The sequence below is a fragment of the Mesocricetus auratus genome, unplaced genomic scaffold (assembly GCF_017639785.1).
Source record: "Mesocricetus auratus isolate SY011 unplaced genomic scaffold, BCM_Maur_2.0 Super-Scaffold_100003, whole genome shotgun sequence".
Classification (NCBI taxonomy): domain Eukaryota; kingdom Metazoa; phylum Chordata; class Mammalia; order Rodentia; family Cricetidae; genus Mesocricetus; species Mesocricetus auratus.
In genome coordinates this window covers 34,038,777-34,063,612 of record NW_024429188.1, presented here as the reverse complement: position 1 = coordinate 34,063,612, position 24,836 = coordinate 34,038,777, and the positions used below count along the sequence as shown (strand labels likewise).

At 37.7% G+C, this 24,836-nt stretch overlaps 1 protein-coding gene across 14 annotated transcripts in view; it reads right to left on the bottom strand.

The window, feature by feature from the left end:
• Dmd (dystrophin) overlaps positions 1-24,836 on the bottom strand; it is a 2,157,616-nt gene that overhangs the window by 25,667 nt on the left and 2,107,113 nt on the right. For all 14 annotated transcript variants that reach the window (XM_040744180.1, XM_021232987.2, XM_040744181.1 and 11 more), the window contains 2 exons: positions 3,117-3,360; positions 1,983-2,106 (listed from right to left, as the gene is read on the bottom strand). In XM_040744180.1, the coding sequence (XP_040600114.1) occupies positions 1,983-2,106; positions 3,117-3,360 (368 nt within the window). The remainder of the gene's footprint in view (positions 1-1,982; positions 2,107-3,116; positions 3,361-24,836) is intronic.

The window sequence follows — 24,836 nt, the reverse complement described above, 5'->3', positions numbered from 1 at the left end:
CCATTTCCTCTAGAAATTCATTTAACTCTTGAGCCCTCATTCCTACTTGGGAATTGTGAGGGTGAATTGTCAACTTGACAGAATCTAGAATAATCTAGGAGACAAATAAGTAGATGTGTCTGTGAGGGTGACTTAGAGTAGGCTAATTAAGGTAGGGAGATTCAAATGTAGGTAGTATCTTTCCACTGGCTGGAATTCTGGTCTGAATACAAAAAAGTGAACGTGAGCTTATCACCAGCATTCATTTCTTGCTGTTCCCTAACTGTGGATGTAACATGCATGCCCAGCTTCCTGGAGCTTCTACAGTCACACCTTCGCTACTGTGACTGACTCAAAGTAAGCCAAAATAAACCCTTTCACCCTTAAGCTTCCTTTGTCAGGTATTTGTAACAGCAATGGGAAAAGTAACTAATACAAAATGTTTTGAAAGTTTCTTTCCTTTCCCTAATTCTCATTCCTTTTCGCTGGTCAACTTCCCTTCTCTAAAAATGCAAATGCTTTCTCTGAAAATGGTCAATCACTCATTGTGATCTAATCAGCTGTAATTAACTTTTATCTCCACTGGGCTCATTTAGATTTCATTCTTTTAAGCACAGCTTCCTTGAAGCTCTAGCTACTTCTCTGGCCTTTACCACCCCAATTACTCAGATAGTCGTTGTCCTACTTAGCTTTAACTGCCAACATGACAGAGCTTAGGGACACCTCAAAGAGGAGTGTCATTTTGAGGGACTGCTCAGACAGATTAGCCAGTGAGGACATCTGTGGGGGATTGTGTTGACTGTTAATTGATGTAGGACGGCCCAGTCTATTGTGGGAGGCACCAGTTTTTGGGCAGAGAGAGGATCATGGGCTTTGCCAAGAAATCCAGCTATGTGTGGGTCTGTACACCAGAAAGCAGCCCTCCTTAGTAGTGTCTGCTCCAAGTTTCTGTTTGTGCTCTTGTCCTGACCTCCTTTAATGACAGACTGTAAGCTATAAACTGAAACAAACCATTTTCTCCCCTAGGTTGGTTTTGCTCATAGTTTCTGTCATAGCGACATACAGGAAAACAGAACAAAGGTCTTCCCCAAAGCATTGTGTCTAGACACTTTTGTTATATATTACTCTTCTCAGATGCTTCAGCAGTCAAATCCCTGAACATGTGTTCTAATTCAAGCAGTCTTCCATTTTCTCAACTGCATTATAAAAAAATCATCAGACATTACACCACTGAGGGGCTAGACGTTACATACTCAGTGGCTGTGCTTGGTGCTCTTGCAGAGGACCAGATTTCGGTTCTCAGCAACCATGTCAAGTGGCTCACAATTACCTGTGATTCCAGCTCCAGGGAAGTGAATGCTCTCTTTTGGCCTTTGAAGGCACCCATACACACATGCACATATACACAGACACAGATATGCACACAAAAACAATATACATCTTTTAGAAACAGTACATTAATGGGGATGGGTGTGTAGTTCTGTGGCAAAGTACTTGCATAACATGCCCAAAACCGCTTTTTCCATCTGTAGCATGGGGACAGGGGGAAAAATCTTCACTTTATATTGACAATCAAATCTCTCTCCATTTCTTCACCTTACACTTTGCAGTCAGTACTCAGGTTCTAGAAACTCTGTTTATATGGAATAGTTTCATAGATGGCTCCTCCCATTTCTCTCAAACGAGGACCCTCAGAACTCAAATATCTTGGCCTGAACAAATATCTACTAACTGGTGTATACATATTTTCCTTTGGGAAGATTCAGATTTCAGGATATATCTTTTAAGAAATATTTCAGGATATATTTGGTCTCTACTCCAACTTCTGGAATCCTTCATAAATATCAATACGCCATCAAGCTTTTGTCCTGAGTGGTAAGTTGGCTTCTAAGGTTGTGTGACACTAGTGTTAGAAACTTTACTTCATGATATGTACTGATAATAGAACTTTAAATTTTTTTAGACACTAAGAGTAACTAATTGTGGAACTAGCTGGTACTTACCCATTGATTCCGAAGTTTGACTGCCAACCACTCGGAGCAACATAGGCTGACTGCTATCTGACCTCTGCAGAGAGGTAGAAGGAGAGGACACTGTAGTGCCATTCACCTTGGCCTCAGCCTGGGGCTAAAGTGTGCAACAGGAAAAAAGCATTATTGTTTTCACAATAAACTCAATAAAACTATAAGAAAACTATAGACAAAAATAGTAATATTATAGACACAGAGAACTAAGGCATTACCATTCCTACTTAGAAACTGCCTAGAAACTGGGGAATGTGGGGTATTTATTGCTTATATAAACCATGGACATGTATTTGCATTTGAACTGTGTTCTCTTATACAAATGAAGAAAAATATAGATATGGTAGGATAAGATATAAGTCACCAAATTAAGAGGCTAAAAGATTGAGAAGGCCAAGTGAGAACAGGAATAATATAAACCCCAAAAGGTAATGGAGAGACCATATTCTTGAGAAGTATTAGTAACACAACAGAAAGAACATTATTTTAAAATTTTAAATGCTCAAAAAATCTGGGTTATGTTTGGCTAGGGTCTGTTTTTTTTTGTTTTTTTTGTTTTTTGTTTTTTTGGTTTGTTTGGTTTGGTTTTTTCGAGGCAGGATTTCTCTGTATTGTTTTGGAGGCTGTCCTGGAACTCGCTTGGTAGACCAGGCTGGTCTCGAACTCACAGAGATCTGCCTGCCTCTGCCTCTTGAGTGCTAGGATTAAAGACATGCACCACCAATGCCTGGCTAGGGTCTGTTTTAATGACATATCCTTGCAGGTTCCCAATGGAGGTATAAATCTTTAAATTTTGTGTTTAGGGATTAGGAGAAGAAAAAATCCAAAACTATACCACAAAATGTAAGTAATTTCAAATAAGAAAAGTTCACTTTAAACAGTCAAAATTTCATTTATAGAGAATGAATGGAAGATGCATTTCTAATTGACAAAAACAAATGAACAGCAGACAAAGTCAAAAGTGAAAACATGTTTGGATAAGATGGTGTGAAACAAATACTGAAAAGTACCCAACGTTTAAGTACAAGCATCTGAGTTCTGTCTTTTGGTTTTATTTAGAAGAGGAAAGTGAAAGCATGTAACTAGCCAATAGTAGAAAGGTAGAGGCCTTACTTGCTCCAGGAGCTGCCTCAGTCTATGTAACTGAGACTCCAGCTGCTTGTTGTGGTCTTCCAGGATTTGCATCCTGGCTTCCAGGCGTCCTTTGTGTTGACGCAGTAGCTTGGCCTCAGCAATAAGCTCAGCATCCCTGGGACTCTGGGGAGAGGTGGGCATCATCTCAGGAGGAGACGGCAGTGGGGACAGGCCTTTATGCTCATGCTGCTGCTTCAGACGATCATATTCTGCTTGCAGATTCCTAATGGATCAGAGGTTAAGAAAGAAAAGAAAGGAAGAAAAATGAATAACATCACCAGATTTCATGTAACTGGCATACAGATGAATCTGACCACCACCAAACAAGAACAAGCAAAAGGGAGGCACTAATGAATGGTTTACATGATGATGATCTTACCGATGCTAAAGGAACAAAATAAAATTGGAGGCTTTCGACTGGTGTGTGAGGAGAGATGTTTTTCAGTTTTTATGCCATACTAATAGTCTCACGGGTGCTATGTTCAGATAAGTAAGCAGCAGAAGATTTAATCATTTTGTAAGTATTTCTTTATAATGTGAGATTAAAATTTTATGCCTCAATTCAGATTTTAATTTTCTTCAAAAATCATTGTCAACAGAAATGTACAAGAATAAACACAACCACGCACGCACACACACACACACACACACACACACACACACACAGAATAGATCATGTAACCATCATCCTGCTTTAATAAATTTAGCAACTGCCATAATTTCTGCGAAACCTTTCTGGTTTTAGGGGATTTTTTTTAATTTTCGCATGCATGCATGCATGTTATGCTGGTATAGAACCCAGGGTCCTGCACATTCCAATTTTTTAAGCAATAAAATGCAGCAGCCAAACCTTAGACTACCCCAATGTACCTTATCAACTCCATATCATTCTTTCCTCAGCATCACTGCTAAGGAGATAGGGCCACACTGAATCCTATAACCATCAATACCATGCATATAGTTATGTGTTATACCAAAATTAAGATGTTATTATTGCCTATTCTTTGCTTAGTAAAACAGTAGTCACTTCAAGTAATTCTATCTAGCATCAGTACTTTATGCTGAAGAATATACATACCGTTATGAGTTGCTTTTTGCCTTCAACACCATTTGCTGCAGCTGTATCCACATCAGTACATTATAATTTGTTATTTTATGGCTATAAGGTTTTATCCTGTTGCTTGAATATGTCCAAGTATTTGGTCTCCTACTATTACAAACCATGATGCAATGAACTTCCTTATAGCAGTCTCTTTGAACATTGGTTTAAAGGAGTCTATAAAATACATCTTGATGTGGTCTCGGGGGGGGGGGAGTCCTTGTAATATCTTCATGTATTGTTGAAGTGATCTCCTAAATGATTTTATCAATTTATTCTTTCAGCAGTAGTGAATGGAGCTGTCCTTTTGCAACATTCTTATAAAAAATTTGGTGTTAGCAGACATTCACATTTTGGAACATCCGATGGCTACATTTTAATCGTCATATTTCTGATCACTGATGAATTGAACTTCTGTCACAACTGGCTGTTAAAGTTTAAATGTGAAATGTCTCCCATATGCATGGTTTTGAATACTTGGTACCCAGCTGTTGGTGCTGTTTGGGAAGGCTTTAGAACCTTTAGGAAGGGTAAAGCCTGGCTGTAGGAATTAGGTCAACATGGGTAGGCCTTGAGACTTTGTAGGCAGGATCTGACTTCCAGGTGAATTGTTTTTCCATATTAAAGTTCTTGATATAGTATAGATGCCTATTCTTTGTAAGTTAATAGGCATAGGCATATTAGATCTTGGAATGATAGTTGTTTTTTTTAAATTTACTTTTTCTATTTTTGTGTGAGAGTATTTTTCATATATATATATATATGACTGCCTGGTGCCTCCAGAGGCCAAAGGAGGGTATTGGGTCCCTTGGATGTTTGGTGTTAGAAGTTAAACTTGGGTCCTCTGTAAAACAAATGCTCTTAACTGCTGAGGCATCTTTCTCTCCCATCTTGCAATATCTTAGTCTACAGTTGATTTTGTGTACATTCTATAATATAAGAAATAAATTTCAGCATATTTCTTCACAATTTTTGTTTTTATGTTTGGCTTAAGATAATCTTACTTACAGTTATATTCTAAAACTTAAAATTGAGGGCCATGCTCTGTTGCTGATAACAATACCTACATAATTCATTAAACATGGTGAAATCAAACTGATGCCTACCTAGAGCCTTCACCCCTACTGGCTAGTGTTCATGGTACTGAATATACTCTGCATGCTACTAAAGTAGAAAGGTAAACACCAATTCAAGTAAAAACTCTTTGATCTACAATGGTGACCTGCCTGCATGATACACTGATGTAATAGCACAAAAGTCATGGGAGTAACCAGCCACCATTTGATTTGATTTAAGGCTTGCTCTATAAGATAGAACCCATGCCTGATACTGCTCAAGTGGCCAGGAACACAAGACTAAATAGGCCATGGACCAAATGGACATAGCAATAAAATGACTCAATGATATTTTGCTGCATTGATAGACCAGTGTCTTGTTCAGCAATCATCAGAGAAGCCTCCTGCAGTACATGGGAACAAATACAGAGATTCAACAACTGGACAATGTGCATTAAGTGAGAGACTTTGGAATACTCAGTCTTAAATGGGATATCTCCATCAAATCCCTCCCCTAAAGGCTCAGGAAGCTTTGTGGAGGAAGAAGCAGGAAGACTGTAATAGCCAGTGGGAATGGAAGACACCAAGGAACAGTGTCTTCCAGGTACAATAGTACTGACACACATATGAACTCCCGGAGAGTGACATGGCCTTCACGGGTCCTAGCACTGAGCAGGGAAGTGAACAGAAACATGCATCCCTAATGCAGGAGCTATCTTCAACTGACAACGGTTCACAAGGGAAAAATTCGTTTTTTCCAATGGAGTCTCAGCCTCACTGTGTATACAAACCACATTTAAAGCCCAATGCCCAGGAGTAGACGGCTAACACAAAATGAACACAATGGTATTTTTTGAAGGTTTTTCGTGTCATAATGCTTTATTTGGACATTTTTGAACCTCACAGATCTTTTGCTTATATATTAAGGTTTGTAATTCTGTGTTTTTATGGGACTGTTGTGTGTGAGGGTGGTTTCTGTCTGTATGTGCTTCTTATGTCTCATGTGTGTGTGTGTGTGTGTGTGTGTGTGTGTGTGTGTGTGTGTGTGTGTTTAGTTGCCTGTTAGCTTTCTAATGAGAGGAGCAAGAAAGGAGCAAGAAAGTGTGTGAGTTTGGGTGGGTGCGGAGGATCTGGCAGGATTTGGTGGAGGAGAAACTCTGATCAGAATCAGAGTATAAAAATTTTTTGTATAAAAATCTATTTTCAATAAAAGTTCAAATTATATATAAAAATGCGGTTCAGAGAGATGTCTTAACAGGTGAAGTTTACAGCCAGACTTGATGACTTGAATTCAATAAATGGAATGCAACTTCTACAACTTGTATTCTGACCTCAAGGTATATGCTGTTGCAACATGTCCCCCCAACACACACACAAAATAAATAGCATGTTCATTAAAAATTATTTTTTACCTTTTTTATTTGAAGCTTTAATTTTTCCAAAATCTGTTTTTGCGTGTAGGGTAAACAATGATCTAATTTTACTTTCCCCTCCTCGATTAACATTTAGAGCAATTCCAGTCACTGTGTATGATTTGTGCCATTGCCTCTGCAATACATCAAGTGTCCATCAATAGACAGGTTGTGCTTCCATGCTCTCTACTCTCTTCCGTTGATTAGTAGAGCTCGAAAGTAGTTGCTGTTTGCTAGGTCTTCACATTTCCACCCTATTCTTCCTCAAAATGATCTTGGTTGTTTTAATCTCTTTGATCTTCTGTATGATTTTAGTACCAAATTTTCATACTTCATGAAAATCCATGGTCATATTTTGGGTTTGAATTGCATTGAATTTAGATATTAAATGGGGAAGAACTGGGTTCATATAATTGAGTTTTCACACACAGGAATGGGGTAAAACTCCGCGATATTATTGTCTTATATCTGCAATATTTTATATCGATGGAATTGTATGTTTCACTTCTTTTCCTTGTTGGTTTTTAATGCTTTTTGTTGTTGCTGTTTGAGACAAAGTTTCACTATGTAGCCCTGATTGGACTGGAATTCTCTAAATAAATTATGATGCCCTCAAATTCACAGATATCCTCTTGCTTCTGTCCCCTAGTGCCTGGATTAAAGATGCAGACCACCATTAATGCTTACTTTATATTTTTACTATTTTAATGAGGACATTTGAGATACATTTTTCATTCTCTCTCTGTATATATACATATATAATCATATATATATTACTTTATTTAATTCTGTTGCTTATGCTTGTGAGTTTCAAATTCAACAAATAGTGATTTAGAGGTACAGCTTTTATATTTCCAACCACTTTATTAATCATTTTAGTATACTTTCTAGTTCAGCTATATTTTATTCAGAGAATAATTATATGATACTAATGCAAATACAGTTTAACCCTAGTTTGTAATTACTTTTTAAATGGTACTTAAAAATACATATTATAAGCCAGGCATGGTGGTGTACACCTTTCATCTCAGCACTCAGGAAGCAGAAGCAGGTGGATCTCTGTGACATTGAAGCCAACCTGGTCTACAGAGTGAGTTCCAGGATAGCCTGGACTACAGAGAAACCCTATCTTGAAAAAAAATCAAAATTGTATGTATGTTCCTTTTCAAAACATAGTATCTATAGAGAGTGCATTAATTTTGTTTACATTGTCTGTAAGTTTGCTAAATTTCTGATTTCATTGGGCTAATAAATTTCTTAGAGCAATGTTGAAAATAAACGGTTTGTTTCTCCTCTTGAATCTATTATAATCTACCTATGTGGGGATTTATGGAGTTATAAGCATAAAGACTTAGATTGTTGCTTTTCCCCCTCTATAACTATTCCACTTAGTTTTGGTTATGTTCAAAATGTTGCCGTTTGAGGGAATACAGACAATATTACCACATACAAATATCCCAATGTTTTAGGATTTACTGAAAATACAATTACAAGTGAGGTTACTCTGCATCTGACCTAGTTGATTCTTGAAGACTTTCTCCTGGTTACAAAAACTAGCAAGTAAGACACAAAATTTCAATGGGTGGCAGCTGTGTCGGGGCAGTCTGCCCGAAGGTCTCTTACCTGCTGTCTGGTTGCTGGGTACTACACCAGAGCAGTGGAGCTCCAGCAGAGTTGGGGCCAGGGCCCAGCTGCCTTTGCTAGGCCTGAGATGAAAGCAGGGGGGTACAGGATGTGCCCTGGGGTTTAGGGCCTAGAGATCAGAGAAGTTTAGCTGGTAGACCAGTCACTCACCTTTTCTTCCAACTGGTGTAGATGGTACTTGTGCCTACTGGGGATACTGAAGTTGCAGGACATGGTTGGCCAAGGGGAGGATGATGGGAGTTGGTGGGTTTAGGCAGTGGAGTGGGTCTTGTGGGAACAGAGTCCAGGGGGTGGCAGCAGTGGTGGTACTGGTGGTACAGCCTACCCGCAGGTCTCTCACCTGCTGGTAGACTGCTGGGGTCTGACCCAGAGCAATGCTGTTCCACCAGAGTTGAAGGCAGGGTCTAGTTGCCTTGCTGTGGCTGAGATGGGTGGGGGAGGGGCATGGGATGTAGGAAACCCACAGAGAGAGTTGACCTGAACTCTTGGGAGCATATGCACTCTGGACCAACAGCTGGAGAGCCTGAATGGGACTGACCTAGGCCCTCTGCATGTGTGTGACACTTGTGTAGCTTGGTCTGTTTGTAAGGCTCCTAGCAGTGAGATCAGGACCACTTCCTGTCACTTAGCTGGCTTTTGGGAACCTGTTCTCCTGCTGGATTACCTAGCCCAGCCTTGAATCAGGGTGAGGAGTTCGGTCCTACCTCAACTTGATGTTCCATGCTTTGTTGGGAGGCCTGCCCCTTTCTGAATAGCGAAGGAGGAGGAGTGGATGGAGAGGGGGGTATAAGGGGGAAGAGGAGGAGTGGAAGGACAGGGAACTGTGGTTGGTATGTAAAATAAATGAAAAAAATGTTAATTAAATAAAATTTTAAAAAGATGAAAGACCTCAGCTGTTCATAGATATTATTTCATCAGGCAAGATAAATAATAAGATGCAGGCTGTGAGTAACCAAGTTTTTCGCTGAATGGGATGAGAAAGTACATTAATCTCATCAATGAGTTTTAGCATTAGGACAATGTTTTGTGCTCTGAATTGGGAGAGAGGATGCCATGATTTTTTGAAAATTCAGGGTCAAAAGACTAGATTCCACAATGAGACAGAAAGAAGATCCAATATACTCTTAGTCCATTGCTGTTTTAAACTTACCTTGTATAAAATAGCATAAGCTTTTCAGAATTTTAGTTAAAGTCGTGCAAGAAATCAACGTTTGATCTTGTTGATTTGCAAGGATAGAACCATCCATCTGTCCTGACTGAGATCATATTACAACCAATCTTCATGAGATGTCTGTGATGTGTTTCACAGCAATTTACTTTGGCAAAACAGTGATACAAGCTTATTGGAAGTTAAGTTTGCTTCTTTTCAGCAAGATACATGGTCCCTTTGGGTCTGAACCAAATTATGTAGTTGTCCACATTAATTAAGTATAATTAGTGAGCATTTATCAACCATCGGCTAAATGTTTCTACGAAATTAAAGATATGTTCAGAAGGTCTCATTCCACAGCAACAATCTTCCTTTTCCTCCCTTGCAGTTACAACAACAACTACAACAAGGCACACACGGGCGCGTGCACACACACACACACACACACACACACACACATACACACACACACACACACACACACACACACACACACACCCCTACTTTTGAGTCTAGAGAATGGTTCAGTGGTTAAGAGCCCTGCTCTTGCTCTTACAGGGACACAGATTTGTTTCCTAGCACCCACATGATGGTTCAAAACTGCCCTTAATCCCAGTTTCTGGGGATCCAACATCCTATTCTGGCCTCTATGGCTACCAGGCATGCAATTGGTACACTTACATACATGCAAGCAAAACACACGTACACATAAAAAATTATAGAAAACTTGTTTCCTTGAAATATTACAACTGATGTGAAATTTTACCAAAATTTCTTTCCACCAAATTGGGTCACTAGTGATGTTCTCCATTGAAACACTGTTTTTCACATTTACTTTAGGATAATGGAACAAAGTTATGACTATCTTCTCACTTACTCTTCTAGTGACATATTCCTTGGTATGACCCTGGGTTTCAATTGTACACAAGCCTCTCTTTTGTAAGTTAGTATATGAGTGTCATTGCTTGGACTCTGTCTTGAAGGCATGCTCTTTATATTTTCTTCTAAACTCATCTCCCCCCCCCTCTCTCTCTCTGTCTCTCTTTCTGTTTTGGCTCCTCTCAGTCACAATTTCAGTCTTCACCCCATACTTCTATTGGCATCTACACTGAATGATGCAGAGGCATCACACATCTCACCACCAGGAAGTAGGTAGATTATTTCAGGTACTGCTTTCTGATACTAACCTACCTATTACCCTCTTCTGTTGTCCCATGGTCTATGTATTAGGTTCATGTCTGTGTTTGAGTTGTAGTTTGGTAAAATAGTCAAAATATGCATGTTCAAATCCAAGTGTGTGTGTGTGTGTGTGTGTGTGTGTGTGTGTGTGTGTGTGTGTGTGTATTTTGGGGATCCTGATTTCAAATAGTAATCTTGGCTCTGGGTTCCCACCTTGTAAAGAGAATTTTAAGCAGTCTTATGATATCATGAGCCAGAAGACCACAAATCATCTCACTTATTGCTATCTACTATTTGCTTAGCTTTTCTTGCCATTTCTGGTTCACAGAGATACCTATCTAGTTTTAAAGGCTGGCTATATCTTTCTCATTTTTCATTTCGCTTATTAACTATCACTAGATAAATGAGAGAACAAATAAAGATTTCTTAATACAAGAGCTAATCTCATCTTAATCAGAGGAGATTCGGTCACACAGATTTTGCACAGATATAGTCAATGTTACCTCAGTGTTAATTCACTACTCCAAGGTGACATGAGTCAATCAAGTATTTGTCCCCTAGATAAAAATGTGATAAACATACAGCCACTAGCTCAGCAGCAATTTGATTGTATGGTTTACCACCCTAGGACTTTGAAGTGGCATAGTACCAAGAGTTCTGAGGTTATCCACACATCAAGAAAAGTTTCTTTACAAAGTCTCATTTTTGTAGCTATGGCTGGCTTAGATTTCACTCTATAGCACAGGCTAGCCCCTTAACCAAATAGGTTTCTTGGCCAACAACCAAATAAAATGCAAAATTGTTTATTTTACGGATGGTTCCACATGTTTAAATAGCACAGGCTAGCCCCTTAACCAAATAGGTTTCTTGGCCAACAACCAAATAAAATGCAAAATTGTTTATTTTACGGATGGTTCCACATGTTTAAATCTAAATTCTCTTTTAAAGTATTTATAAGTGTTCAGGAGATTTATCAAGAAGCACTGATACATATGAGGTTGAATTGTAAATGACTTTTTCAAAACTTTAAACTTTTAAAAAATTATGTGTATGAATATTTGCCTACATTTATATTTGTACACCGTGGACATGCCTAGTACACATTGGGGCCAGAAGATGCTGTTGGCTCCCTGAACTGGAGTCACATATGGTTGTAAGTCACCATGTAGATGTTGGGAATTGGACCCAAGTCCTCTCGAAGTGCAGCCAGTACTCCGAACCCCTAATCCATCTCTCCAGCACCATGGAGATGAGTCTGATTAAGTGATGTTTTGCTTTGCTTTGTTTTGGCTTTAAAATCAGGCTTTGTAATGAAGTTTAGACTTACTGAGAACTCAATGTGCATTCCAGGCTGACCTAGAACTCATCATCTTTCTTCCCTACCAGTACTGTAATGCCTGGATTATCAAATGCTTTAGAATAAATAAAATCATAGTCACAGAATTGTTAGGTTGTATTTTTGTTAGTGGTTGTACAACAAAAGTCTTTAGCTTGATGGAATGTGTTCTCATAGTTAAAATTATTCATATACTTTAAAAGTATACTATAATGCTATAGTTCTTTAAGATTTATTTTATTTTTAATTATGGGGGAGGGACTGTATATACATTAGTGCAAGCTCCTCTGGAGGTCAGAAAACAACATTCCATCCCCTGGAGCTGGAATGAGAGGCAGTTTTAAGTCACCTGACACTGGAGCTGAGAATTGAAATCAGTCCTCTTAACCACTGAACCATCTTTCCAGCCTCTAGATTTTTTTTGTCTTTTTTGTTTTTGAGACAGGATTTCTCTGCATTGTTTTGGAGCCTGTCCTGGAACTAACTCTGTAGACCAGGCTGGCCTCGAACTCACAGAGATTCGCCTGACTCTGCCTCCTGAGTACTGGGATTAAAGGCGTGCACCACCAATGTCCATACCCAGCCTCTAGATTAAAAAAAATACAATATTTGTAAGGCATGTACAGGAGGTCATTACTACAAAGGATTGATAAGACACTAGTACATAACTATCATTCTAAGGTAAGGGGATTTTTAGTTTTTGAGACAATGTTTTGCTGTACAGTGTCAACTAGCCTGGGACTTCTAACTGTTTGTCCTCTACCTCCAAGTGTTGGGGTTATAGACATGTGCTGGCTCCCAGGGTGAGTTGTTTTAATGTTTTAGCACAATTGCACAATTTACTCATTTTAATAGTTGCTTACCAATTTATATTGCTAACTGATACACAACAGTTTCTTGAAGCTGCATATCTCACCCCTACTGCTTCTCTAATTGTTAGCATGAAGTCCTGGAGTAATTTCAATACAGATGAATATATGTCAGGGATCAGACAACAGCTCCACAGAGAATCTATTTACATTCTTGATTATCTTGTAAATTGTATTTCTCTGGTAGCTCCCTAAAGAACACTAATTCAAATTCATTGCACAGGGCTTCTGTCACTACAATTTCTTCTTGTAGCCAGTCATGCTTAAAAAAGTTTCCCATCCATTATTAATTTCTTATTCTCCATAGAGCTAAAACAACTTTCCATTCTACAACTACACAGTAGTATGTGATTAATTTTTGTCATAAAGTGTACAAACATGGAACACATTTCCTAAGTACCTAATGGACAGAAAAGATGAATCATATTGGCATGGCTTATTGCCTCACCTTTCATAGTTGGAAACAAGAAAGCACTTGGCCTTTTTAGCAACGATTTACAAGTATCTCTATTGCAATGCTAACTGGCATATATGATAAGAAATACAACAGTCCTTTGTAATTTCTATTTAACACATGTTATATACACTTTAAATGGAATTCCCCTACTAAGATTAACTATATATTTATGTAATTAGATAAGTGAAATAAAAAAATAAAAGTAGTTTTCTAGTGATCAATGTATTCTTAAACACTGTCTATAACGTTTAAGCACCCATAAGTTCTATATGTAGTATGTATGTAGAAGGAACTGATCAGAGAAATTAGACTCTACCCTCATACAGTATTAAAACCAATGGACATACCCACCAAAATCTTTAGTGAAGCAAATGTAATAAATCATGTAAAACTCCAAGAGTCACTATAAACTTAGTGAATTAGTAGTTCCTTTTCTAAAATGACATAATATTCTGCCAGAATGGTGCATTTGAAAACTGGAAACTGCATAAACCTTTTCAATCATAACTCAACTATTTAAAGCTATATCAAAATACATTATCAAGCACCAAGTCAAAAATGCCCCTAGACTAAGCAGAAGAAGATATTCATATGACTTGGCATTACCTATGTTAATTAAGGAGAATCTCATGGAGTAGAAAATAAGAGTATGCATATTTTAGACATGCCTTGAGCAAAACAGTAAAATTGAGAGGACTCCCCCAGGCTCATTTCTAATCCATTTTTTCTTAACAGGGTCCCTGCTTTGAAGAAATCAGTTCTTAATTCCAACCCCTTTCCTACTGAAATTTATTACATGTAAAGATCTTATACAAGAAACTTAATACTTACTGGGATTTTAGAATAAGGCAACATTTTTCCAATGATATGTACTTTTAAAAATAGATGTCAAAGCTTGTAACGGAGAAAAAAATACATCAGGGAAAATCTGAACAATATAACTTTTTACACCCTGCCTTTCTGTTGCCTTTCACCAGCCTTGGCAGAGATGGGAATTAAAGCAGGATTTGAGAGATAATCTTAGAGTCTAAAAAGACCTTGATTTACTCCCTGCTGAAACTAAGCAACTGACTTAAGAACTAATCTCATTATGTAGGTTGAAGAGCCAGTATTACTGGTCTATATTCTGTATGCAAATCACTGTTAGAAGCAAGCTTAGCCCATACCATGTATTCCACAAATGCTGTTTGCCATTACTATTGCTGCAGCTGCTGGTATTCTCCTATCTCTCTCTCTTTCTCCCTGTTTTGTGCCTTTGAGACTTGAAACCTCAGGTGTGCTGAAAATTCCCTATCAGAAAATGGTAGATTGTCAGAAATGAAAGAAATCTGTGAAAATGTAATGAGCTTGGTAGAAAATGTAAATATATAGTGCTGGGAAAGTGATTTAGCCTTCTAAATCTGCCTGACATACACTTGAGTTATAGACTCTAGCCGTGTTGTAGTTACTACTCCAAACTTTGCAGATCTTACGCCTTTCCCACCATCTGTGCTTTGGTAAAGTTTATCAGGGATGAGTGTTTGAGAAAAATGAAGTTACTGAGCTAAAATCACTATGATAAGACCTCCTTGGGTTTGATCAAATATGGTAGGTGTGTAACAAAACTGTCAGATTATATCCATAGATCACTGTTAGGATAATGTGTTTAGGTCACGTTGACTGGGCTATTGTAGCTAGATGTGCTGTATTTTCTGAGTATTTCACTGACACATTGGTCTATGTTTCTGTAGACAGAAAAAAAGAAAAAGAAACAACCAAAAGCAGAAAAGACCTGGAGAATATTAACTGGCTTTCCATTCTACCTTACTGACTCACATTCTTCAAAAACTCATGATTAGGGACTATGCACATTATTGTCTATTACACACATTATTTTCTATAGGAGAAATGTGTTTGTCATCAGTGCAACAAAACAAAAGAAGTCATATGGAATCCTGAATACATTATGTGGAAATAAGGCCGGGAATCAAAACTCAAGACAAACATGGTAGTGACTATTCTTCTCAAACCACAAGTCCAACTAAGACTGAAGATGAGTTAGTCAAGCTCCTAGGAATAGTACTACTAGGAAAAGTACGTTTTAATTTTTCAGACAAATACAAGAAAATATCAAAGTTTCGTTATCTATGGTCAGCAAAATTCTCAACAACCTCTAAGAGAGTTGTAACTTGAAGCTGTATGTGTTCCAGCTCCTGTGTATCAGGCCTTATATTCTCCTAATAAATTCAACCTGATGGCCTATATCTCACTTCCTGGAAAGTACTGTTAAACACTCTTGCTATATTTGATACTATGTCCTCTTGTATTCCAATGACAGAAACCAATAAATCATTTTTTCAAAGTAAGTCCCCGAAGTTGTAGCCGGTAACTCAAAACAATCCAAATTTCCAGATAGTGAATATACAAAAAATGTGATATGCCCCTACAATGCAATGCCAGTTAGCATTAAATATGAAGCATCAGAGCATGGCCTAACACAGATATCTCCTTATAATATTACGTTATGTGAAAGACTATCATAAAAGAGCATGGATTACACAATTTCATTTATATGAAGGCTAAGGAATATACAACTCCATAGAAAACAGACAATAAATTGGTTATATATGTGTCTGTTGCTGGGGATTGGTCACAGAACAAAGGAAAACTGAGAAAAATTGTTCTGGGTGTCTTTCCTTGATCATGAAAATCTTCTAAAATTGAAGGTGTGATAACAACTGCACAAGTCTTAAGATTATTCTAGCAACTAATGAATTATACAAATTAGGAGGGTGGATTATATGAAATGTCAAGTATATATCAAGAAACTTTCGTAAAAATGAAGTTCTGGATTTCAAATTTTATCCTTCAGAACACTGAAGATAAATTTACAGTAAACAGTTATCACTTATTTTTTTCCTAATGTGGAGTACTCAACATGTAACCTATGTTGCACACATGCCTATAGAATTACTTTTACAGATATCCAAAAAATTTCACATGATATTTATGCTCCCTAAAAAGGCCCCAAAGAATCCTAAAATTGCTCAAGTCTTGGTTAACCTAACTAAACTGGATTGTTTTCATTCTAATGGAAACACAACCTAAAGAGGCATATTAAAGAAACTAGAAGGGTGTTGGTGGCGCATGACTTTAATCCCAGCACTCGGAGGCAGAGGCAGGCAGATCTCTGTGAATTCGAGACCAGCATAGTGTACAAGAGCTAGTTCCAGGACAGCCTCCAAAGCCACAGAGAAACCTTGTCTCGAAAAACCAAAAAACCAAAAAACAACAAAAAAAGAAACCCTGTCTCAGAAAAAGAAACTAGAGAGAATAACAGAAATGAGGAAAAACAATGAAGACAGCTTGTTTCTGTCAGCTCAAATTACAAAGAGTGTTTTCCTTCCACTCATTTACATAACACATGTATGTGCCTAGAACTCAGGAGAGAGGGACACATGAAACACTATCCCACACTTTTGAAGCGCTCATACTTGAGTGTGTGGGGGTATTGTCTATTTATGACACAGTAACAACATTGGTGATTGCAAAGTGACTGGGAATCATGCTCACTCTTAAAGCTAAAACCACATAGGTTAATCACTTTTAAAATTATTACCCTGATTTACTAGAACATTACAGGAAAGGGAACATCCATGTAATTATTTGCTTATGACCTACAATTGCAGCAGACAGAGTGGTGTTTTATGGCAACTGACTATTTGCAGACACAGAAAGTTACCTTTTGATTATTAAGACAAAACTACAAAATGGATGAAGTCAGCTGTTTCCAGGATCCCCTCAGCTGTGTGAGGGACACAAACCAGGAAGCTACCTGCAGCACACCAGCAGGTCCAAAGTGTTCTTTCTAAACACTCTTCTTTCTTACTAGAAAGAGTACTTTCTCCATAGGCTTCTATGTCCCCTAAGATTGTGACCTTCCCCTACAACTCCATGCCCCTCAATCAAGACTTGTCTTACAACTCCAGACCTGCTGTTTTCAACATTCTCCCTGATGACTCCATTAGGCACTGGCTTTATAAATTGGAACAAGCTCATCTCATCACCATGCCACACATCATGGAGATACTGAACATTCATCTTTAAAATTTCAGTGTCAGGAAAAGTATAGCTTCTTGAAGTAGCATCACACAGGACCATATAATAGCTATACATCCCTAAATTCATATTTACATGTTATTTTAAAGTTACATTTGCATTTCTGTTACAAAGTAAAGCGACAGAAAAAATATATCACTGTGTTGACTACACAGGTGAAGATCATGACCTACTAGATATGTGAAAAACAGGGACCATTGCATGCAAACACTTAAAATATCTTGCCCACTATTCTGGTGACAGAAACAAAAATTGCCTTCCTATGCAAACAGTTTTCAACAGCAAACCAGTGAACAAGTGTGAACTTCATAATAGTTAAATTCATTATATCAAAGTATTGGTGGAATGGTTTAACTGAAAATCCAGATTATTCCATACAGCAGTCCACACAAAAGGGTGCAAAGAATTTTCTATATCTACCACTGATAATTTAACACGCTTTGCATTTTAAGAACTCATCATTCAGAACTCGGGGTTTATACAGCAATTGCCTTGGTAGTAGCACATCTCCAGGCTTTATGGGTAGGCTCCTATGGTGACTATTTCCTCCGATCTCCTTAGGAAAGACAAAGGCCTGACTTCAAAACTTACAGTAGAAAGCTAACTATCGCTCTCTTTGGTTGGTTTACTACACATTTGAATGTCTTTATCAAGGTATGCTCCATATAGCATTACACTTGGGTTTACGGTCATGTAAGCAAGGGCAGTATTGGGTTCATCATAATTAATCAGATGCCCTCCCTTGTATCCTCAATGCAAACATCAATGTAACAATGATTCCTTTACACAAATGCTAATCTGTCCTTGGAATACTTTTCCTTAACGTCTCTCAAGAACTTTCTCCAGAATACATTTTGGGTTATAGTAAGTGATATTCCTGGAGAACTGTCATCCGTGTCTTTTCTTTAAAGGCAGTTTTCCACAATTATCAAAAGCCACATAGTTTTTCCTTGATCTTTCATGTTATATGTTGGTGAGTACACTAGCCAATAATTAATTATACCTAGTATAACACTGGTTCATATTTCAGAGCCATCAGATTATGAATCAATGTGTTAGCTGCATGCAGTGTCCTTTACAGTTTATATACCAATTATTTTGGATATAGGGTTGTAAAGATTGAATAAAATAGTACATGAACTCAGAACAAGTCTTGTTCACAGCAAGCATTCAAAGGACAGCCATTCATTTTATTATCAAAATTCAGGAAAATTACAGTGTTTCCTTAGCATGTCCTACATTTTCTTAGTCTAATATCAAGTCTTTGCAAAAATGTTTCTTCTTACCTCCCTGGATACAGGTGAAGATCCAAGAGAATCTGAAACTCAGTCAAGGTCATCCCTAGTATGCTCATTAATACCACAAGAATCTGATTTCTATGACTTTTCAAAATATGCCATTTTGGAAAATGAGCCCATTTATATAAATGTCCTTGAATAACAAGAATTTAGCAGACAAGATACACTATTTTGTTCCTGTGTGCACTGTTATTTCCTGTTAACACATCCATTTCCCTAATTTCAAAGCTCTGTATCACCTTCTTCCCTGGCTTCATTCATTAGGTGGTCTTCTAACTTGGCTGCCCCTTCTTCACATCCCTCATATAGACCCAGGCCATCTTTCTGTACACTGTTACACTATAGTCCTGTCAGTCTCTGTGGCTCTAGCTCTCTGTTTGCAGCTATGTTTTTTGCTATCTTCTTTTCCTCAAAAGCAAAAACCAACCAAACAAACAAACAAAACCATGTCTTGGCTGCCAAACACCTTACTGTGACTTATAAAGGCGTTTATAAAGTAGTGTCCACCTCCTAGTCCACTACACTCCTTATTCTATGCTATGCATGACTCGTGGTTCTGTCGAGAAAATTCATCCTTTCCCTGTTGTAGCCTAGGAAACTGCTGTGATTAACCTTATACTCTCTTTGCAGAGATCTCTCTAGTCTCTCAGACAGAATTCGTCATTGACCTTGTTGCTCATCCAGAGCAATTATTATGCTAGATTTTAATTGTTATTTTATTAAGTGTTGAGCTCCATAGGGTAAGAAACAGACCTTATTCACCTTTGAAGTCTCACATTAAGTATTCAGGTAGTAACTTTGGAATTTAATGAAATTCTATCCTTGGACCTATAAAATAACTAAAGAAAACCGAGCCAAGATCATATTCTGTTGTCACTGGATGATCTAGTAATGAAGTCCACAAGGAGAATGGGTGGGTGGGGATCTTCATAGAAACATCTAACAAAGGAAATAGGTTTGTAAGAATGTGAACATTTGTCTAGTCTATCGTAGAGAGATGGCAGCTCTGCAAGCTGTGGGTATTCTAATCACCAGAGGGTTACTTCAGCATTTCTGTAGAATAAAACAGTGTCTGTGATTTTCCAATCTCCCATGCCAAGATTCCAAGTGCATCAGAAAATCATTTGATTGCTCTTCTGATTTCAGTGATGTCAGAATCTTAGACTGAGGATCATAGAATGTAGTGACAATTCTAGTCTTAAGGAACATGCGGCTCTTATTCTCATAAGTCTAGTATTTGAAGGGAAATACCACACTCTAAGGCCACTTGAATGCATTTACTACAACAAGGTAATTAAAAAGAGATAATTAGGGGAAAGAAAAAAGGTAAAGAGTAATTCTTGGTTATTCATTCACTCCTACGAAATAGATGCTCCAATCCAAACCCTTTGATTTTGATTAGCTTGGAATAAAATGAAGAATATTAGTTATGGTAGTGTGAGTTAGAACTGAGCCTCTGATTCTTGGGGACTCTACCTCTGATTCATGGACATCTCCTCTCTGCCTAAATAAAGCTGTGATAGTTGACCCAATTCTAACACAGCTTTTGAGATACAGTGTTTGCCCTACAGCTCTTCATCATGCTTGCCATAAAAGGCATGGCTGTTTGATTTATGGTGTTTAACTAGCTCCCTTTATCCAAAAAAGGTCCTGTAGTCCTCTGTTTTGTAGCCGATGTTGCCAAGCAACATAAATGCCTAGTTTCATTAACCTTCTCATATACAATGCTAACTTGAACAAATGTGAGAACCAGTCTCTAGCTTCCAGTGGCGTCAACTGTACATGTCAAGATTTTCTCTGTGATATACCCCTCATCTTCTTTCCTTATGCTAAATGCCTCATCTACCACATTTAAGAATGATCACAAAGTTGAGCTTTCTCCCATTCAAGGCCAGGCCGTTTCTTGTACCCTGGTGCCCTTTAACCTCTCCTTCTCTCTATTGCCTCTTCTGAGAAAATGCTCTCATTTCCAAGCCCTTCTCTCATCTTCTGGCACATTTTCCCCAGCATATAAAAAGTAATTAGAGATTTTTAAGTAACAAGAAGAACAGAATTAGCACTATATGGCAATACGTAAAATAATTCCAGCAAAAAATATTTGTAAATATTTGCATATGTAAAACCTGTCTTTATTATAATTTTTATTTTTATTATGTTTTGTTCTTTTTAACCTCATATCCTTCTTGTGAGTCCTCTAATTATGAATTTTAAATATCTGAATACTTACAAATATATTTGTGGTTAGAATTATTTTACATATTTTGACACGGTCTTCCTTCTGTATTAAATGCTATAACAAAAATTAGGGGAAAAGGAACTCTAACAGTCGTTTTCTTTCTTATACACTGCTGGCATTTACAACTTCTGCCATGCTCCATTAGCTATCTTCTAACTCCCTGGCCCCTGAAGAAGGACTTCCACAAATTCTGCTAAGAATTCAAGAATGGAATATCCTTGAACTGTCAACCCCAGATGCAAAAATTCTATCTTTCGGCTGTGCAACTGTCAGACTTTGGAATCCTTCCTCCAGAGCTGTTGAACCACCAAGCCAATGAGCTCTCTCTCCATCCATATGAGATATCATCTTTACCTATTCCTTGAAATATCACTGAAACTAGGCCTGTCTCCCTATTTGTACTACTTAAGTCCTTAATCACCTCTTGCATGAGCTCCTAGGAAATGTGCTTTCCTAGTTCCTCATGGTTCTTTTGAAATTCACCTAGCACAAAACTATATGAATCTCCATGCATACATACACAGGAACTTCATGTACACACAAACATGGACCTAAGTGTAAGTCTAAGGACCTCAATCTTAGCTGACAGCCTGGGATGGCTCCCTGTTTCCCTTAGGGTGCTAATGCTGTGATAAAACTCCATGACAAAAAGCAACTTGAGGAAGAAAGGGTTTATTTTGCTTATATTTTCACATCACAGTCCATCATATACGGAAGTCAACAGGAACTCAAATGCTGCAGGAGCCTGGAGTCAGGAACTAAAGAAGAGTCCATGGAGGAACATTACTTACTGGCTTGTTTTACATGTCTTGCTCATTCTGCTTTCTTATAGTATCCAGGACCACCAAAACTAGGGTGAAGCACTACCCACAGTGAGATGGACCCACATAATCCATCATTAATCAAGACAGTATGTCACGGATTTACCTACAAGCCAGTCCTATAGGGGCATTATCTTAATTAAGATTCTCTCTTTCCAGAAACATCTAGGTTTGTGTCAAGTTTACAGACATCAACCAGCACACTATGCTAGATAAGGAGGCCTAAATACTTCAGTGTGACACCATGCACTTTTTTCCTTACCCACCAGACAGCTTCATTGCATCCCTTTTCTTTGTTTTGTTGTGAGACCAGGTTTCACTGTGTAGGCCTGGTTGGTCTAGAATGCACTATATATACAAGGCTGGCCTCAAACTCACAGACATCTATGTGCCTCTGCCTCCTAAGTGTTGAGATTAAAGTTGTATTCCACCACACCTGGCTACAATGTAGGGTTTGCAAGCACATTCTGAAAGTCTTCCTAGTATTTTGGTTTAGTCATCTCTGGCTGCTTGCCCTCAGCCCTTGACCCCCACTTTCACTGCTTCAGTTTATTCACATTATTATCACTTTGGACCCACAAAGAGACCAAAGCAAAGAAGACAGACTAAAGATGCCCGAGCCCATAAAGATTTACAGCAATGAGAACAGAATCCAAAGATATTCATTAGATAGTTTACCAGGTACATAAACAGACCAATGATTTTCAACTAGTTCAAAGGAGTGATATAAGAAACTAATCTAAATTTTTTGAAATATTATATAATCTCGTGTGAACATTGGAAGAATAAAACAAAGCAAGATAAAACTACTCAAAGCTGTAAAGGCCTCGTTACCCAAGAATCAAGGCACATGAAAGGTACTGGGTAGGTACTACAAATCTACTGAATCTCATGTTGTCACAGAATATGAAATAATTTTAATTGTCTAATCAGACTCATATTTGCCTGCATTTTAGATTTAGGAACAATCTAACAAATTCATGAATCAGGCAGTAATTTGGCAAGTGTAGATTTAAGTAAGGAGACTACAGGTTTTAATGTAAACGGGAGAAAGGTAAACCTTGAGTTCACAGTCCTAAGGATATAGGATGGAACAAATTCCCAATATTCAATTGGCTTTTGCCAAATAAAGAAAAACCCCAATTATCTGTGCTAACAAGTGATAGACATGATGCAGAAATGAAACATTAATGATAGGGTAAGCTAGCTAATGCTACCAATGTCCCAAATTTTGAGAGACACTATCAAGAAAATACAGAAACATATTTAGTTTTATTCTTATCTTTATGGAAAATAAAAATCAGAGGGTGCCAATGAGAGAGACACCCAGAGTCTAGGATTTAGGAAAATAAATTTTCAAAATTCTAAGTTTATGACAAAGCAATGCTTGCTACTAATCAAGTCAGAGGGAAGTATGTTTGAGAAGTTAGCAGAAATAAAAAACAATAAAATCTCAATTAAATATTTTCCTCTATGAAACTAGGTTTATAAAATATCTGTTTTCAAAACTACATGCAACTACTACTAGGTTTATAAAACATCTGTTTTCAAAACTACAAGCAACTACTCTAGTTTAATTAATTTATTCATCAATTTATTCAACAAATATTTACTGAATGCTATGTATTAGGAATAGGAGAAAGGAATTCTAATAGCATAGATAAGATATTCCCAAGACATGTCTAGAAGAGCTGCTTTGTGTTTTCCCAGGGCATTGGACCTGGAAAGATGTAAATAGGAATAATTAATAGAATCAATAACATATATAGTCAGGAATTAGAGTCTTCAAACAACTCTCTTTTGCTAACTGTAATTTGAACATAATTCATATTTGTAGAATAAGGATACTAAATATCCACAGATATTTGATATTTACATATACTAAATAAACACTAAATATACATGGATATTTAGCTATGCTAAAAGTCTACATGCAAAGCATTAAATACAATCCTAATTTGAAATCTCCTTCCCCATTTTCTCCACAAGTAGGCTTTTATTTGTCAGTTTTGCAGCCTACTTCTGACTTGGGAACTATCCAGGCACGCACAGAGAAAGAGCATCTAGTGATTTCTCAGGCTTTCTTAGGAAGGGAAATGACAAATTAAAGGCTTTTAAAGAAACACCCAATTCAAAGGTCATAGAAGCAGAATGGTCCTGAATCTCTTTCATAAAAACTCCAAGAAGACAGCAGAGGATAGGACAGAGAAAATGAGGCAGGCTGTTCCCAAGAGGGAGCTCTGGAGAGACAATTCTTTGGGATTTCAGTGGGAGGTGAAAATAGAACTAAGTAGAAGAAGAAAAGAAAAGGCACATTCTGACCTTTTCAAGATAACCTCCAGAAAGACATAATGGCAAAGGCCTCATTTTGGAGCACTAAGTTGCCCTGCTATATAATCATTCTTTCAAAGAACGAACCATTCCATTTTCAGTGACAATCGTGGATATATTTCAGGGTAAAGTGGTTGAACTAGTTTATTCAAGTACATTTCTTCTTTGCAAACACTTTCAAGGTAAGGCATATTCTGGGGAATAAACCCTATTTTTATGTAGATGACATTTACATAGAATGACTCTTTATTCTCTGAACCAAGGTAGGGTTGGCTATTTTGAGTGTGAAAAAATAAACCTGGTATGAATTTACATCTACCACTGGCTGGCTGTGAAATCTGGGGCAAGCTATTTGAACCTCTTTCAGCCTGTGTTTTCTCATCTAAAGAAAGCAGATACGTACGTCTTTGTACAGTTTTTAGAAAGATGAAACGTTCTAAAATACATTAAAGCCCTTTCAAAATGAGGATCTGGTAGTGTTTCTCAGTTGCAGAGTTGGTTCTTAGCATGCATGAGGTCATGGGTTCAGTTCCCAGTACCATAAACAGTGCTCTAAAAATGATAAAATGATACATAAATGAGTGTAATCACTATTCTTTCCCAACACTCATTGACCTAGTTACCATGGCATGGAGGGAGTATGTGCAACCCACCAGCAAGACACAGATCCTGACTAATGAGCTAAAACATGTTTCAGTAAATAATGGTAATGAT